This window comes from Crocodylus porosus, unplaced genomic scaffold (genome assembly GCF_001723895.1).
Source record: "Crocodylus porosus isolate Cpor-Errol unplaced genomic scaffold, CroPor_comp1, whole genome shotgun sequence".
Lineage (NCBI taxonomy): Eukaryota > Metazoa > Chordata > Crocodylia > Crocodylidae > Crocodylus > Crocodylus porosus.
In genome coordinates, this window is record NW_017728907.1 from 16568195 (window position 1) to 16585447 (window position 17253).

General features: G+C 41.6%; 1 protein-coding gene across 3 annotated transcripts in view; it reads left to right on the top strand.

Moving 5' to 3' along the window:
- Window positions 1–17253, top strand: part of RABGAP1L (RAB GTPase activating protein 1 like) — a 462175-nt gene that overhangs the window by 117769 nt on the left and 327153 nt on the right. For all 3 annotated transcript variants that reach the window (XM_019530871.1, XM_019530872.1, XM_019530870.1), the window contains one exon: window positions 8685–8835. In XM_019530871.1, the coding sequence (XP_019386416.1) occupies window positions 8685–8835 (151 nt within the window). The remainder of the gene's footprint in view (window positions 1–8684; window positions 8836–17253) is intronic.

Here is a 17253-nt window from a genome sequence, read left to right on the forward strand (position 1 = left end):
ATTGTCTGAGCTTCTAGATCAGATGCACAATTTGCTCTGTAGCAGGGGTGGGCAAAATATGGCCCGTGGGCCGAATGCGGCCTTCCAAGGCATTTTAGACAGCCTGCAGCAAGTCTTTTGGCCCTGCATGGCCCATATGTAGCGGGTAGCCCAGGCCGTGGTGCATGCAAACAGTCCCGCCACCCCCAGGCATGCAGTGAGACTGAGGCAGCATGGGAGCTGGACTCATCTTCCTAGCTGAAGTGGCTCGCTCCTTCCAGCCATTATCACTGGACCCAGCCTACCTGACCAGATACTTCAGTCCATCTGCCCTGCATCCACCACTGGGAATGTTGGACCATGTAGGTGTGTGGGCACCCCTCCAGCCTGCAGCAGTTCACCAAAACTCCCTAAGTGGCCCTCCAGCCCAAATAATTGCCCCACCCCCGCACTATAGTAATTATTTAGGTAGGGGCTCAAATCTCTCACCTGCCTAGGTAAGAGGTATAACTTTCTACAGTAAAATCCATGTAGACAAATGCTCTGAGAAAACATGGGGATTACTTACTTTATAGTAATTGGAGTTCTTTAAGGTACCTTTGTTCAAATCATTCTTAGGATATGCTCTCCTTCCTCCTTGTGGTGAGGTTAAGAAGAACCTGAGCAACTTTCCATAGGCAGATTGTGTGTCAACAGGTACAACCCCTACTTGTGAGAATAAACATGGATATTAGATAGCTATATAAATATCAAGACAGGTGCAATGTTAAAATTCAAGAAGTAATCTTAAAATAGTTCAAATGGTAAAATAAAAGATGGCTTGCAATATATAATAAAATATTTGAATATTTTTTGTCCATGTGCTGTATTTGCCAGAATCCAAGATGACTTTAAATTTAAGATGATCTCCCCTATCCAGTAACTAGATTCTGTGCATGGAAAATTATACATTTGTTTATATATTTTATGTATAGAGTCTGATTAGTAGAAGGTAGTCTTAAGGTAGTCTGTATTGGGGAGAGCAGCAGTGGTGGGTAAGGGCCAGAACCCCCGCCCCTTGTGCCCCCCACTCCCTGCCTCCTGCACCCCATGCTCCCCTCTTTGCAGCCTGCCGCTCCTCTTTGCATCTTCTGCCTGCCCCCGCCTTCTTACCTTCTGGTGCAGCTCTGCTCCTCTAGGGCAATCAGCAGCAATGTGGCACATGCCCAACCCAGCCCTGCCCCCTCCTCCCCGCCCACCTTAGCTATGACTGTTCCCCTCACTCCTTGCTTCTCCTCCCTCCCTCCCGCCTTACCTTCTGCTACAGCTCTGCTCCTGCTGTGGGAGAAACATGATGAACACTTAATAGAATTTTCATAGTCCTTGGCTATTTATTGAACTTCATGGTATGACTGGATAGGTAACTTATTTTTTGGTAATTTTTAACTTAAAAAATGTATTTAAAAAATATCCCATAATATATTCTATGTATTGTTTATACAGCTCTTGAAATGCACCAGAGCTATATAAAAAACAGCCCTTTTTCATGGGGAGCTAAAGTTCTAAGTATGGATGAATCATAAAATATAGACTAAAATGGCAGGGTGGACAATGAAAGAAGAGGAGAACTACAGAAAAAGAAGAAACCTTGGCTTGTTATGTCTATAGGGAAAGTGTATGGAAAGCCTTCAGTAAGAGGATATAGAACTGTGGTACAAGTGAAGGATATGATTTGTAGAGCTGCACTGATATTTTGGTACCATAATGAATCAGCACTGATAAAAGAGAAATTAACATTATCGGCTATCAGCTTTCTTTGGCCAGTGTAGATGATAATGTCACTGATGGATATAATATGCCTTCTGGCCAGGGCCCCTGGACACCACTTGCATGCATGCAGCAGCACACATGCACGTGACCAGGAATGCAGCCGGGTAGCATGGAGAGCAGTGCCTTGAAGGTAAGTCTGTGGAGGAGAAGGGGTATGGGGGGTGGGGTGGGGGGCAGATCAAGGCCCACACAGTGAGGGAGGGAGTGGGATAGGGGCAGGGGCTGGAGGCATTGCCCAGCCATGGCAGTGAGTGGGACCCAGAGTGGGGAATGGGATGGAGCCATGGGCAGCTTGTCTGGGGGTGCAGGATGAGGTGAGGAGGGGGCATAGAGAGGTGGAGAAAGGGAGCATGAGGGGAGGAGGGAAGCTCCCTGCTGCTGTGCCCACCCCCTCCAGATATGTGCACAGGGCAGTAAGCTCAAGGCTTTCTGCTCTGCTGCCTTTCCCTTGGGATACCTGCGCTAGCCGCATGTCCCCTGCCCACCCAGCAGCAATGGGGGTGGCGAGCTGTGCCTCCTGCTGCTAGGTGGGCAGGGGTGCATGGCCGGCACATGGCCCCCAGGGCAAAGGTAGCAGAGTGGAGAACTCCGAGCCCACAGCAGGCAGCCCACATCCAGCCTTGCTCTACTTGGCTCTACTCCCCTCCGATTACAAACATCCCCACGCTTAAAAATGTTGGTGTCCTATGTACACAGATGTGCCATACCACACGGCCCCCTTCTGCCATCTGTCCCCCACCCCCATGGACAGCTCCCTCTGCACTGTACCAGATGGATGGTATTTAGAGTCCTTTGGTCCCTCCAGGCTCTCTGATCACAGACTTCACACCTCTGCTTCACCCTCAGAGAAGTTATAGGTATGTCTGTACTACTCAGTACCAGCACAAGGCAGTACTATATTGAGACAAGTCACACATGCTGTCTCCTGAACGGAAAAGAGTTTATCTGCCTTGGACGAGTGCTATGTATGTGCCAGTAAATTTTACAGAGAGGCAGACCTTATTGGTGTGCATGCTGTGCAAAGCTGAGGTGACTGCTGCTTTCTGGTTTAGGAGTTAGTACACATGAACCAATATGTCCTACTATTAGCATTACTTGCTATCACAATTGAACAGTAAATTTATACCCTTAAAGATTTCAGGATATAGCTCATTACATCCAGTTAATCGCATCCTCAGTTGTAACCTGGACATGTGTTCAATCAATCAATGGCATGATAAAAGGAAGAATGTTACACACATTTTTTGTGGCATAACTTTGTGGCTGGTTCCTATCATGCCATTAATTAAACATGTGGTCAGGGATGCCCGTGTGGCTGGGAGCCCCATCAGTTGCAGGGATGCACCTTGCGCACTCCTGAGTTTGGGAGTCTGCAGCTAATGTGGCTCCGAGCCGTGGGAGTACATGTCCATGGGGCTGGGAGCCCCGGGGGCTCCCAGTCATGGGGATGCATCATGTACCCCTGTGGCTGGGAGCCTGCAACTGAACCAGACTCCCAGCCATGGGGGTGTACCATGCATCCACACAAGCGATGGGGCTGCATATTGGGCCCCCACAGCTGGGAGCCCAGCTCAGCTGTTGGACTCCCAGCTGAGTGGGTTCCTGTTTCATCCCTGTGGCTGGGAGCCCCATCAGCTGAGGGGACTCCCCAGTCTCAAGAGCTTGCTAGTTGCTGATGCAGGAGGAGCCTGGGCTTCCTCTGTAATGGCTATGAGGCATGATGGGATCTGATGTACGATCCCACAGTCATGCCTTCTGCCATGCGTGTGTGGCATGGCAGGAGGCCCAGTTGTGTGGATTACACATCAGATCCCATCATATCTTTACTTGAACATCTGGAGGGGCTCTTACACACTGAATTTCATTTCTTCTAGTATTTTTAGTGCAGGAGGAGAGTGATGTGATCTGTACATCAGTGGTTAGATTCACAAGCCTTAGAGTTGATGTGGTAGTCTTGTATATAACCTTAAGAACATACAAAGCTGCTTTGCTTGAGTAACTCTAGGCATGGATGGGACCCTGCCTCTGCTTCCCTCCTACTTTGAAGATATTGGAGTAGTAGATAAGGAGTGGAAGAGCTCACCCAACTTAAGAACTAGTGCCAGGACCTGCCTTGATGGTCTCCTGTAGGGCTGCCTGTGAGAACCTACTACCACAATTAACACAATAGAGGCAACTTTTTAGGCGATAAGGAAATAGTAGCAGGTGTTGTTCTCTGCCAGGCCATTAGGTTGGGAGTGGAGAAGAAACCTCTCCTTTGAGCTGTCTGTGTAGATTGGGCTCAGGCCTTCCTCCTCTTTGAAAGATGCCAGCCTGCTTAAATGTATAAAGAGATGGGGTAGGTATAAGGGAGATTTAAATTATCCAACGAAGATAGAAAGAGTATGGTTTCTACTGCTCCAGCAAATAATTTGTGGATGGGCACTGCTACCACTATCTCAAATAAGAAGCAGTGTCATGAGGATTGGAATCCTAAGTGGAAATGTGCCTAAGACCCCAGATTGCCTTGATCCAGGGAGGGAAGTAGAAGGAAATGTTCTGAGCCTAAAATGTCCCATGCCAAATTCAGCTGTAGTACAATGCCACTAGAGACTACTTTGGCTTGTTTATATATTTGGCTTTTTGAAGAATAGTTTGATATTGTTCTTTTGAAAAAAAACTGTGGAAAATATAACAGTTGATAAGAAATAGAAAACTAAAATAGAGTAAAATAATCTCCTTTAATGTGTCAAATACTACAGCATATGCCAAAAGAAGGCACGTGCACTTGCAAGAACTTAACATTTCCATTTTGAGGGAGGGTGCGCTGATTGTGTCTGAGATGAAAAACTTCTTCCATTTTAATTGCTTCCTGTCATTTAATTAAAATGTCATCGGAAACTAATGAACTGACTCAGCAGTAAAAATGCACAGATGTAGCCTGTAAGAAGAATTTTCTTCAAAGGATAATTTATACAACTGGAAGTCAAAACAAGATAAGAAAAACCTTACTCTAAAATAAGATGTAACAAATAAATTGAAAGTAGAAGAATGATTTCTCCTTTATTAAATAAGTTGCAGTATGTAGGGCATCCTCAGGATGAGGCATATTTTTGCAAATTGAGCTTGTGTCAATACCAGTTGAATGCTCAAAAGGATGCAGAAAACAGCTTCTGATTTTGTGCATCAAGATAATAGCCACACACAGTAGTCTTTAACCAGGAATATTTATAGTAGCTATAATTCTGTATTGCTCTTTTTGCTTGCCATGTCAGACCATACTCACACACTTTTGGCATCAATGATAATATATTTCTGCACTTTGACCTAATAAGCAATAATAGTTGCTGAATTGTAGCCAGGATAATGAATTCAATCCGTAAGAAATTAAGGATTTGAATCCAGCAGCTGCCAGGAGTGACCCAGTTCTCTTTAGATGCCAATTTATATGTGAAGCAGATAAGTAAAGCTTGTTGGTGGAAACAGGGCAGTGTTTCCACAATAGACTGGTCTTTCGGGGTGAAAACAGACATTGTTTGCATGCCACCATAAAAATATGTATGGTAGAACAAAGAGATAGCAAATAGATGTCCACACTTTTTGTTGTGCCACAAACTGGTTGTGACAAAAAGTAGTAATAATTTGTATCACTTTATTGCAGCAGACATCTATTTGCTTTATGGAAGGAGAGTGTAAGCAGCCTGGAGCTGCCCACATTCTCCAGCCACCTCAGGCAGGTGCTGTTGGGGCTTGCGGGGCTTGGTACTGCGTGCTCCTGGAATTTCTGTGCCAGATTGGCTCCTCAAGCCTCAGGAGTGTCTACCTGGCTTTTCCTGCTTCCAGAGACGCATCATTTGGGATCTTGGGCCCCTACCACTTGGGGCATGTCTCTGGAAGCTGGGAAAGTCTGGGTTCCCTTCTCGGTATGCCCATAACAGTTTCTGGGGCATGTCTTCAGATGCAGGGAAATGCTTTCCCCACTTCCAGAGATATGGCCCTGGAGATTGTTGGGGATAGGTCTCTGGAAGCAGGGAACATGTTTCCTGTTGTTCCACGAGATTAATGGAGGGGACAATGGAAAATGTATATTTTTCCCAGTGAAGTGTGTCAGTTGGGCTGGGGCATATCCTGGCACAGCCCATCTACTTCATTTGATGATGTCTGTTTCTAGCCTCGGATGGGGATGATTATAGCAAGGAAAAAAGCAGACGTATTTGTTTACTAATATAAAATAGCAAGGGTTATTAATAATTAAATTATTTCCCAGGCAGATTTTCAGATACCTGCAGAGTCACTAATTAAAGGTACAGTTTTGTTTGACTTGCATGTTGGTTTTATAATGTGAACTGAACTGTCTAATATTATCAGATGAAGTCTTATCTCTAATGTAAAGCTAATACACTTGAATATTCATGTAACAAATACAATATGATCTTCTGCTTTATAGTGTGGCAGTACTCTGGTGTGATCATGCTAGGAAATAAAGAATGATATTACTACATAGAGTGTATATCTCCATTAGCTGTTACTCTAGGTTACCTATATTTTCTTGATAGCAGTAAAGAATTGCTTACCATTCTTCATGTGCATGAGAAAACTTACTATGCCAGCTCTCATTTGATTTATTTACATGTTAAAAGGCTCCAAATTATGTAGGTCTTTGTGTTTGGTTACAAAGCGAGAGTCTGTTGTGGTGTCTGTAATGTACCTAAAAATACGAACAAGTAATTTAATTAAATATGCAGGTGTGGAAGGTATATTATTAAGTACTGCATGTGTCTTATGGAAATTTGCTTCAGAATTGATGAGCTTCCACATCCCATTTCAATCTCTTTCAAATTTTTTATTTTTGAGGCACAGTTATTTAAGACAGGAGTACTCAATTATTTTTTCTTGTGATTTCTCACCCCCAGCCCCCTCATCTGGTCTATTGTTTCTCTTTATCAGTTCAAATTAGATTTATAATGTCCTTGGGGAAGGGATCTTGTCTTCCTACTTGTCAATAGGAATGACACTAACTAATTACCATACCCATCTAACACTGTTTTCTTATGCATATGGATATATCTTGGCTATCTTGAAATGCATGATGAATGATGGTTCATGCTCTCATAATTTCTTTGAGTTGACAGTTCAGTTTGATTTTTCATTTCCTCCTGAAGAACCTTTTCTTAAAGTTCTGAAGACACTTAGGGTATTTAGCCTTTAAAATATTTCTGTTTACTAGTGGTTTCTCTTCATAGCACTTTTACCATCAAAAATTTGTTAAAAACAACCCCCCCCATTCCCATGAAACATACTAACAGAGAGGAAAGGAGACATGCTTTTCATTTGGCTAACTGGACAATGGAGCTGAAGTGGTCTGTCCCAAACCACGTTTTTTCAAATTCCATAATAATTATCCACTGAGCTGCTTATAGGGATTTTTAAATATAATTTTTATGATCAGTCATTGTAGGAAAAACTAGTTTAGCTGAGTGTAGGAATGACTGGCTTATTTGGGAGTCATGCTTGAAAAAGTTAAGCTTGGGATAGTAGCAGCAGTTCCTATATATATTTGCTGGTTAGCTTAAAGCAATAGTCATTTCTTTTAACCTTAACATAAGCCTGTGTTAAAATGACGTGGTAATTGACTCTCAGCAGGCTGCTAGCATTTATTTCTAAACTGGTGCTACTACCAGTAGAGCTGAAAAATGGTGGTAGTAACGAAGCAAAATTTCTGCTAACACTTTCTAATGAAGACAGGCCAAAGAATTGATTCAAACATTGCCTTCTCACAGCATTGCTCAAAGACATTGCCCTGCTAAATCAAAATGATTCTGTCTCTGAAAGTGGATAACACAGGATTGTTCAGAGGTTCTAAAACCTCCATAATTGAAAATTATATAATATTAGGCTTATAGGAGTAATTTCATTCTAGCTTTTTAGATATGTTTTCTGCCTCTAACCAATTTGATGTATTTCTGTATAATGCATATCCTTATTCATGTTATCCTTCTAAAAGCCTCAATAATAATTTGTTTATAAGATCCACAATCTTAATTATTTGTTATTTTTTTAAATACATTTCCCAGTTGCTCATGTGGCCTTTCCACTGACCTAGTACAAAAGCAGTTGAAAAAGATATTGGGATGAAGAATGCTATATTTCTTTAAAGTGCTTATTCATTTAAGATCATAATAAACAGATTTACTTCTAAATACATAGAAGAAAATTCAGTGGTCCAGTAAATTGTGGAATTCATGCATAACAGAAACTGAATCCCAGTTTTACATGTACAACTCAACTCAGCCTTAACTATGTAGCTGGAAGTAGTACCTTCATAATAATGGCACTGAAGTATTTTTCAAAATTATTCTCAGTCCTTTTCTTTATACAGTTCAGCATCTTTGCTTGTTTTTTTTATTGCTGCTGTACATTGAGCAAATATTAATTAAGTTGCCAACAAAATGGCTATTCCTTTTCCTTAGTGGTTACATTTTGTAGCCCGTGAAGGTCAACCCAGGTATGATTGTTGCTAGTGGAAAACTTCTAATTTTGAGCTCATCTGCATATATGGATAGCTCAAATTATTCTGTGCGTTATAGAACATTAATTTTGCTTGTTGCATTCTGTCCTATTTTTAGTTCTTATTGCAGTTCTTCACTTTACCAGCCTCAAGTATGCTTTCTCATCTTGAATAATCTAAATAATTATGGTTAAATGGTATATTTTTACCATTGATCTATGACTTTTTTGGAACCCTCGCTATTAACATGAGAAGCAGTTGCAGATATGAGTGTTGAAACATCTGTTTGTAGTGTGATTGTTTTTTCAGCACAAAACATGAACTCAAAGTTTCCATGTTTTTCTTATTCCATATGCCTGTGTCTAAATTCTTATAGCAGAGGTAAATAACAGTGGTCTGTTTTTCTCAGGCACAGTAACCTTGGTGTGCGACCAAAAGGACTGTCTACATTGGTTAAGAGTGGTGTTCCAGAGGCACTAAGGGCAGAGGTTTGGCAGTTGCTTGCAGGATGCCATGACAACCAGGCAATGTTGGAGAAATACAGAATTCTCATCACAAAGGTAAGAATTATTTATTCTTTTGCTTTCTAAGACAAATTATATGGAGAGTAGCAGTTTTCTACGGCTGCAAAGTAGCTTTAGAGAACAGAAATACTGAAAAGGAATTGAAATGATAGTTAACAAATGTTTATCCCCTGCTACAAATAGTTGCTGGATAGCATTAATATAAATAGCCCACCTGCCTGCAATAGGGTTTGACACAACTTTCTGTAGGAACCTCATAGCCTGTTGTTAGTTTTGGTTCTTAATGAAGATTTATTGGCTTGCTTATATTTATGGTTAGGGATCTACCCAACTTGAGTAGGCAGTCAGCTGATTGTTCAGGCAGATCATGGGGCTGGCTGCCATTTTCAAGGATTTCCATGAAATCTGTGCAATCACAATTTGGGTAGGTCCTTATTTATAGTACTGCTTTTGGAGCAGCCCCCATTCCTAACACTTTTTTTGACTTGTTGAAAAGTGTTGTTTTGGCAAAGGGTATAAAAAGATCATATTTAAGAACAAGGAGACTTAGCTTTACTGTCTTTAAAAACTTCAACAGTGCAATACTGCTGAGCCCTACAATCTTTTCATCTAGAGGAAGACCCTCTAGATTATCTCCCTTCACCATGCCCTAATACCTTTATTGTCACAGTGTCTTAATAATTGTGTTTTGAGAAAGGTGACTTAGGGTATGGATACATTTTCAGTTTGAGATCCAGTAATTTCCAGTGCTGCAAAAAAATGTGGTAAGAAGGGGACTGTACAGACATTTCAGCTTCCTTGTGGGAGAGCTGCACAGGCATGTTGTTGGTGAGTTCTCCAGCCAGATGGCAATAGAAGGCTGACCCCAAAGGAATATGATGATTGGCAGCCTGCCCTTCAACTTGGACTCCCAGAGACAGCTTAGACCTATTCAAGTAGCTGGAGTAGTAGGGGTCCCTGCAGGGCTTGACAACTTGCCACAGGGCAAGTTATCAGGGAAACAACCACACTTGCTTCTTTTCCCTCTCCTCCCCACACCCCAATAAGCAGGGGGAGGGAGAGCAGAGGACTGTGGGATACTTGGGATGTTAGGGACCCCCATCCTGCTATATGAAGCCATATCACTGTTATGTCGCACTGCTCTCCAGAATAGTTGCTAGTTGAAACACCTAACAGTTTGTGATGGAAATACTGTGCTTTTTTCTGCCACAGACTGGTTGAATGCTTGTATGTTTACTTTTTGTGCCAGGAAAAGGGCATTTCCTGGCACAGATATAATGCCTGCCTGTCTCCTACCAGTGATCATGGATAGTAGGTTGGAAGCCATTGGTGTACAGTTACAAAGTCTATGTGAACATCCAGATTTGCAGTGTTCAGTCATCCTACTTAATGAGATTTATTTTTCTTCTGTGTTTTTAAAACTCATTGCACCATATCATATAGTAGTAGCACATTATTTCCTTTGAGGCATCAGCCACACAAATGAGCGTAATGGGAAGAAGTAATGACTGCAGTTTTATGTGCTACTTGTAAAATGTGCTAGTTTCTCAGCCTTGGAAACTAAAAATATCTTTAAAAAAATGATGTGGGATAGTCAACAGAAGTATAAGCTTCCTCAGTGTCTTCTCTGTATGGCCTTGAATACTGACCTGAAAGGTTCACTGATTTATTATGGGTAGTAGTAATCATTATCATGCTTAGAATGCCTGTTTGCTTTAGAATGCAGGGGTCTTTTAAAGTCTTTAATGAAAATATTTGAAAATCAGAATGTTATGAAACTTTACTTCTGCTTCCTTCTTTCAGTCTGACCAGGAATTTAAGATGGAGAAGTCCCCCTGGAGAGAGTTCTTTTTAACTTTATAGTCTCTTTAGCTTTTGCCATCCATAGTGCCATGTTTGAGGATGTATTTTTGCGATTTGAACACAGTTGCTACATCCAGATGAGCCAGGGCATGCAACAGTAGTAGCACAAATAGTAGCAGCACGCATTTGTGCCACTACTTTGTGTCTTGTGCCTCAGTGCACATCCCTGCATATGCACTTTGTTGCAGGACAAATTGTTCCACTTTGGGCAAACTGCCCGTGCACAGCTCCTCCTGGCGTGCTGGAGCAGCCAGGCACAAATGGAACAGTAGAGATGTGTTCACTGGCAGCCAGATCATCTCACTGAAAGACCAAGTCTCCGTTTGTTCTAGTGTGTGCTGCTGTAGCATGCTCTGTGCCGCCTTTTTTCCCTGGCACTTGTTTTTGCTACTGGGAAATCCAGGTAGCAAATTTTGCCCCCACACTGCAAATTTACAGCACAGGGCAAGCTTTTAACGTTGCATACAAGGAGTTTGTAGCACCATAAAGAGGATTGTGGCGCCACAAAATGCATGCCCTCACTTGTCTGAATGTGGCCAGTGGGTATGTCTAGAGCAAAAGGCATGCAGAGATACTATGATCTGACTCTGCTCTGGACTAATAAGTTTTGTTTCTTAGCTGAGTGCTGCTCTGGACTAATAAGTTTTGTTTCTTACCTGAGTTAATTAGCCTAGGCAGTGTCCAGTAGCATGGATATACTCCTAGAGATAGCATATGCAGAACTAGCTTGAGATATTTCTGCATGGCATTGTCTTGCGTTGAAAAGATATATTCAGTTTCCTCTGGGAATCAGTCGGGGACAAATGTTTTGTTGTGTACTGTATCAAACCACAGATCAGTCCCTTTGATTCCAACAGTGGTGAAGTTGTTTTGGTATAAACAAAGTCGATTATGTTCTGAGTCTGGCCTTCTAAGCTAATGCCTTACAAATATTTAGCTATGTTTGTTCATGATCCTAGTAGAAGATATATATTTTGACATGGCTTATTTTTCAGGGTTCTTTAGGGATACAATTCAGATGAAATACTTCATTGTCACTTGGGTTAGCAATATGGAGTAGAAAATCCATACAATTTTTGTAAGCTCAGCTTTCACATATGGAAATCATTTTCTCTGAAGGCATAAACTGTGGCCTGTAGATTATGACTGTGCAGTGCTGATGATCAGAGATGTAGCTGGGCAGTTTCGGACCCTGTGCAGTGACAATGCATGGGGCAGTGGTGGCTCTCTGTCCCCTCCTGCTAGTGCCCGGCTTCCCCCTCATAGTTATGTTACTGCTGCTGGTGATTTTGTCATAGGATGGATAAAGTGATTTGTGAACATGGAAAGAGATGAGCATAGAAACTATGTACAGAACCACTTCAAAAGTCCATCTGTTCTGGTAGCTTCTCCCTAATGATGGTCAATAACAAATGCTTCAGAAAAAGTTGCAATAAAACTTTATGTGGACAGATTATTATATATTAGTCCATTAGGTAAAGTTTCTCCCTAACCCCATACAGTTGGACATGATGTATGTCTTGAAGATCTTTTCCTTTAAAAAAAAATCTGATCTTGGATAATGTATCTTAAGAAATTTCATTTATATAAATATCTAATCTTTTTCTGAATTAAAATATTAAATGCTGTGCTATAATATCTTGTGGCAAGGAACTAATAGGTTTTTGTCGTGTGTCAGTTTCAGATTTTAAATTTACCATCTAATTTCACTGAATTTGTCATTGTTGCTGTTGTATCCAGATGGTAATTAAGAACACCTACCTAATGTTTTTCCTACACAATATATCTACCATCATCATCACACTATTTGTCATCTTTTAATTTTTCATCAGAGGGAAGTCTCTGCATTCCTCTGATTTTTATTTTTCTTATCCTGTTCTATTTGCATGCTTTTTGAGTAATCTCATGTGTGTCTTGGGGCTCCTTGGTTTACATGTTTAGGTTCTTGAGTTTTTTGACTTCTCATTGTCATACTCCAATGGTGCTCAACCCATGGCTTCCAGCCTAGATTTAGCATGTGGCATGTGGGATCAGCAGCTCAGCCCTGTGCATTCCCTTCCCTGCCCTGCACCATGAAGCTCTCTTCTTCTTTCCCGCCCTTTCCTTTGATATTGGCAGCTACCTCTCTTCCTCTTCCCTTCCTAGAAGGGAGTGTTGGCTCACAGTGCAGCTGGGTAGGTTACAAGAATCTGACCCATCACTCTAAAAGGTTGAGCTCCACAGTCATAGTCTGGCAAAGTAAAGATGCTTCCAGTACTGTAAGAGGCAGTTGATACAAAAGAGTATATTAAAATTAATTATATTCACAAACATGGTTTCTTAGGGGGCTATATTGAGGCAGAAAGTTAAAAAAAACTTTACCTTTAGTGCTCTGAAGACTTTAATGTGCTAAATATGGTTTTTAGCCATTACTGTTTGTCTACTACCTTGAATACATTCAGAAATGATGTCAGATATTTTACTGTCTGGAGATGTTGAAACTACTTCAGCACTTAACCCATAGAAAAAATGTAATTACTTAACATTATATAAGATAGATTTATAGACAGGCAGGAAATGCATATGGATGCTAACATAATCTTATAGCAGATTTCAAACAAACTGTTAATTTAATTTGAGATTCTAGTAATTATAATATTTTTGGTAAACAGTACTGGAAGAATAATACTTTGGATAACCACTGTTTAGATAAATTCATAAATATTGTATCTACATTTCTTCATCAGATCAGAGACAAAATAGAATGGAAAGCAAGCTCCTCAGGCTCCCAAAAGCTTATGCTGTACATCTCTGATTTAGTTAATCTTTAAGGTGGAAATCTATCCTGCCTTCTGCATGATTTTAATTTTTAACTGTGAATCTATATCAAAACCAGTATTTTAAATACAAAGAAATTGGAATTCTACCACTGTGTTTTGCCTTTTTTAAGATTATTTTTTTAATCTTCATGAGAGAGAATAGCTTTTGGGGATTTTTAAACTTTAGCACAGGAAAGGGAAAGCTTTCCCTTTTCACAGAAAAATAAATGCTATTCTTTGTTCTTGGACAGATGCATTGTATGGCCCTCTGTCAGGGGTGCCAACTAGCTCTGGATTACATCTGTACCATAGGACTCCTTGTGGGCAGATCTGATACAGTATTGGCAGTACATTAAGCAGCCATAGGCCAGGTAGCTGCCTGCTGTGGCAGTGGCCTTGGCAGTATGTGGAATCTCCACCACTGGAGATTTTCATGAGCAAATTAATTAAGTTCTTTCCTGCTTTGGAGCAGGATGTTAGCCTAGATGACCTCTCAAGGTGACTTTCATTGCTGTTGTCTATGATTTCTATAAGCAAAAGGTAATTAAGGGAAATCAGAGTAGGAAAATTTCTCTAGGGAGAGAAGAAAAGGATTGTGGTACTGCTTCTTGTACATAGGGCTTACAGAGCCCATAGCAGGGAAGTGGTGCTAGGGCCAGCCAGCTGGTGTGCAGTGGTAGTTATTTTTGGAGCACTTCCCTAAGTCAGCACCTGGAGCTGCTGCCCTGGTTACCCACCTTACACTACTGAGTGCTCAAATAACTTTTTAAAGCAGGGGTCAGCAACCTAAAGTCAACAGATTGGATTCAGCCCGCAGGATTTTTGGATCAAGCCCACAGAGCCATGGCTTTAGTGGTATTTGGAAACAAGGGACTCTTCCTGCACTGTCACAGTCAGCTGCCTGGGGCTCTAATGAAGGGGGGAGCATTGCTTATGTTGGGCCACTGTTGGGCATCATGAGCTCTGGTAGAGGGGGGCTTTTGCCATGCTGCATTGCAATTAAGCATTGGACTATGAGGGGACATTGTGCCACCATGCGTCTTCCTTCCCCCATCTGCTACATTGCTTCATTTCTCTGTGGTATATTATAAAACCCCGAACTGTCCTTATCTGGACCACCGATGGGAGGTGCTGCACCCCACCTGGGATCCACTGATTTGGTTTTAACACTGCTCGAGTCCTCCAAGACCCCATCCAAATACACCATATATGTTCTTTACATTTTCTACTCACAGAATTCTTTGCATATATTTTTCCTGACACATTCCTATGTCTTCTGCCTCTAATATATCCGTATACATTCAGACAATTACTCTTTCCCTTGACTGTTCTGGTGTTACAAAGTTTAACCCCTTTAATTCCTTCCCCCCGACTTTCTCTGCATATTTCTCACATAATTTATCATATTCTTCTTTGTTTAAATAAGTCAGTTGCCATGTCTTTTGGTTGGAGAAAGAGATCATGCTTTCAAGGTGACATCCTCTGTTTGCAACCCCAATATCTCGAACAGTACCTTGTCCCCAAAATCATATCTGTTCATTGTTGATTCCTTCTGCACCCTATCCCCAGTTAATGTTGCCCTTATCTGTAATCTCTGCTCCAGACCAGCATCCCATGTTCTCTTCCGTATCTTCCTGCCATGCCACTCCCAGTAGGCTGACCTTTCATCATGCTCCTGACTATCCTTCTCTAGCTGCTCTCACTCTGTCTCCCTCTCTCCTCTGCTCCTGTCATCCTTCTGGCCTCATCTCTCTCACTGCCACCTTCTTTGCTGCTGCCCCTGCTACTGTCTCTGCTGTTGCTCCTGCCTTCATTTTCACTGTCATCTTTTCTCTCTGCTTTTCCACCTTTATCTGTTCTCCCTCTGTCTCAATCTTTATTTCCACTCTTCATTTCTTTTTCCACCTCCTAGTTATTAGTTCCCACTCCTATTGTTTTGAGCTTCAGGTTTCTCTCTTCCACTTGTGTCATCCCGTTGCTCCATTGATCTCTTTCTCTGCCCTTAAGGCATTAATTAGACTTTCAGCTGATCACTTGATCTTATCCAAAGGGTTGAGATGCTGATGGGAACCTACCACAATTTTTTTTAAGTTTGCACCAATTAAAGTGCCCCTCCCATCCCCCGGCCTCCTGGAGCATGTCTATAAATGCCCAAGAGTTTATTAAGGGAACAAATTGTAATTTGTAAACAAATTGGAAAACATCATTATACCAGTTTATAAATCCACGGTGTGTCCACACCTTGAATACTGTCCCCACACCTCAAAAAGGATGTAGAAGAACTCGAGAATGTACAAAGAGGGATAACAAAGATACAAGATATGAAGAGGCTTCAGCATGAGGAGGGACTAAAGAGGCTAGGCCTATTCAGTTTAAAAAAAGAGATGCTTGAGGGGGAACATGATAAGGGTTTCCAAAATACTAAATGGCAAAGAAAAGTAAATAGGGGTTTATTATTTACAGTGTTTCACAACACAGAAATTAGGGAGTCACAAAATGAAACTAGTAGGTAGTAAATTTAAAACCAACAAAAGGAAGCTCTTTCTCATACAGTGAGTGCGTCTGTACAAGATGCTTAATTCACAGAAGACTCATTCTAATGCGCTGTAGATTTTGTCTAGTGCACATTAACACCACTAAAAAAGCATTCATCTGCACTAATGTGCAGTAGCGCTTATTATGTTGCACTAAGTACCTATCATTACAGGTACTAAACTTAATGTGCTTTAATTATGACCCATTAATGAACATGTATGTGCAGGCAGTGTGTAATTAAAGCGTGGAACTCATTGCAACCAGATATTGTGGAAGCTGATAGTTTAGCCAGATTCAAAAAGGGATTGGGCATATTTTTGGAGGAAAGGTACATCAATAGATCTTGATTATAAGAGTTAGGGGTACAGCTTCTGAATCAGAACTTCCTTGAACCTAAATGCTGGAGGCTACAAGTGACAGTGTTGGCACTGGATTTATGACCCAGATACTTTGTTCCTGGCAGACCCCAAACCCTCAGACTGATAACGACCTTTCCATTTGATAGTAGGCGAATTTTATTTATACACAGTAAGAGTAGACAAGAATAATGTAAACAATTCTATATCTACCTGTCCTAGAGCTGTCATCAGAGAGAAGGTTCACCTGGCCAGTACGCGAGCTTCACCATGAAGTTTGTATGTCAGATGTCAGCAACTGGGAGATCGGAGGCCAAGACTATCTCCCTGCCACAGTGGGGTAGATGAGATGGGTTGGTGGTGTGCCCTCTGTTCATGGTGGGCTCAGGTTCCCCTCTTGGGGACCCTTTGCTGCTCTAAAGTCCTTCCTTTTGTATTCTTTTCTCCTCTTGTGATGACTCTTCATCTCTGGCTATTGCTGATTGGTCTCTGTTATCATTCATACTGTCCACGTTCTGCCCTGCCATCAGCATATTCCTTTGTTTCACAAGCCCATCACAGGCACATATCCTAATTTGGGCTTTACCAGTGTCCTCCTAATTTGTTCTGTTCCCCCAAAACCAGAAATCCCAAGGGCTCTGCACTTGGGCACTGTGACCTGGTGCCACCTTCTTATGTTATGGAACAATGTGGTATATCATGTCTTTAATTTCCCAGCCTGTGTGTCTGCTTGCTGCTTGCCTGTTGGACACAGTGGGCCTTGAGGAAACTTTCACAAACAGGCTTTTTAGAAATCAATTACCCTTGCCATTGCCCTGGACCATTGTTCTAATACGTATCTACTTTACCTACAAGCCAGTGCCCAAAAGCAAACCTCTAAATACCAGTTTGTAGCCATCAAG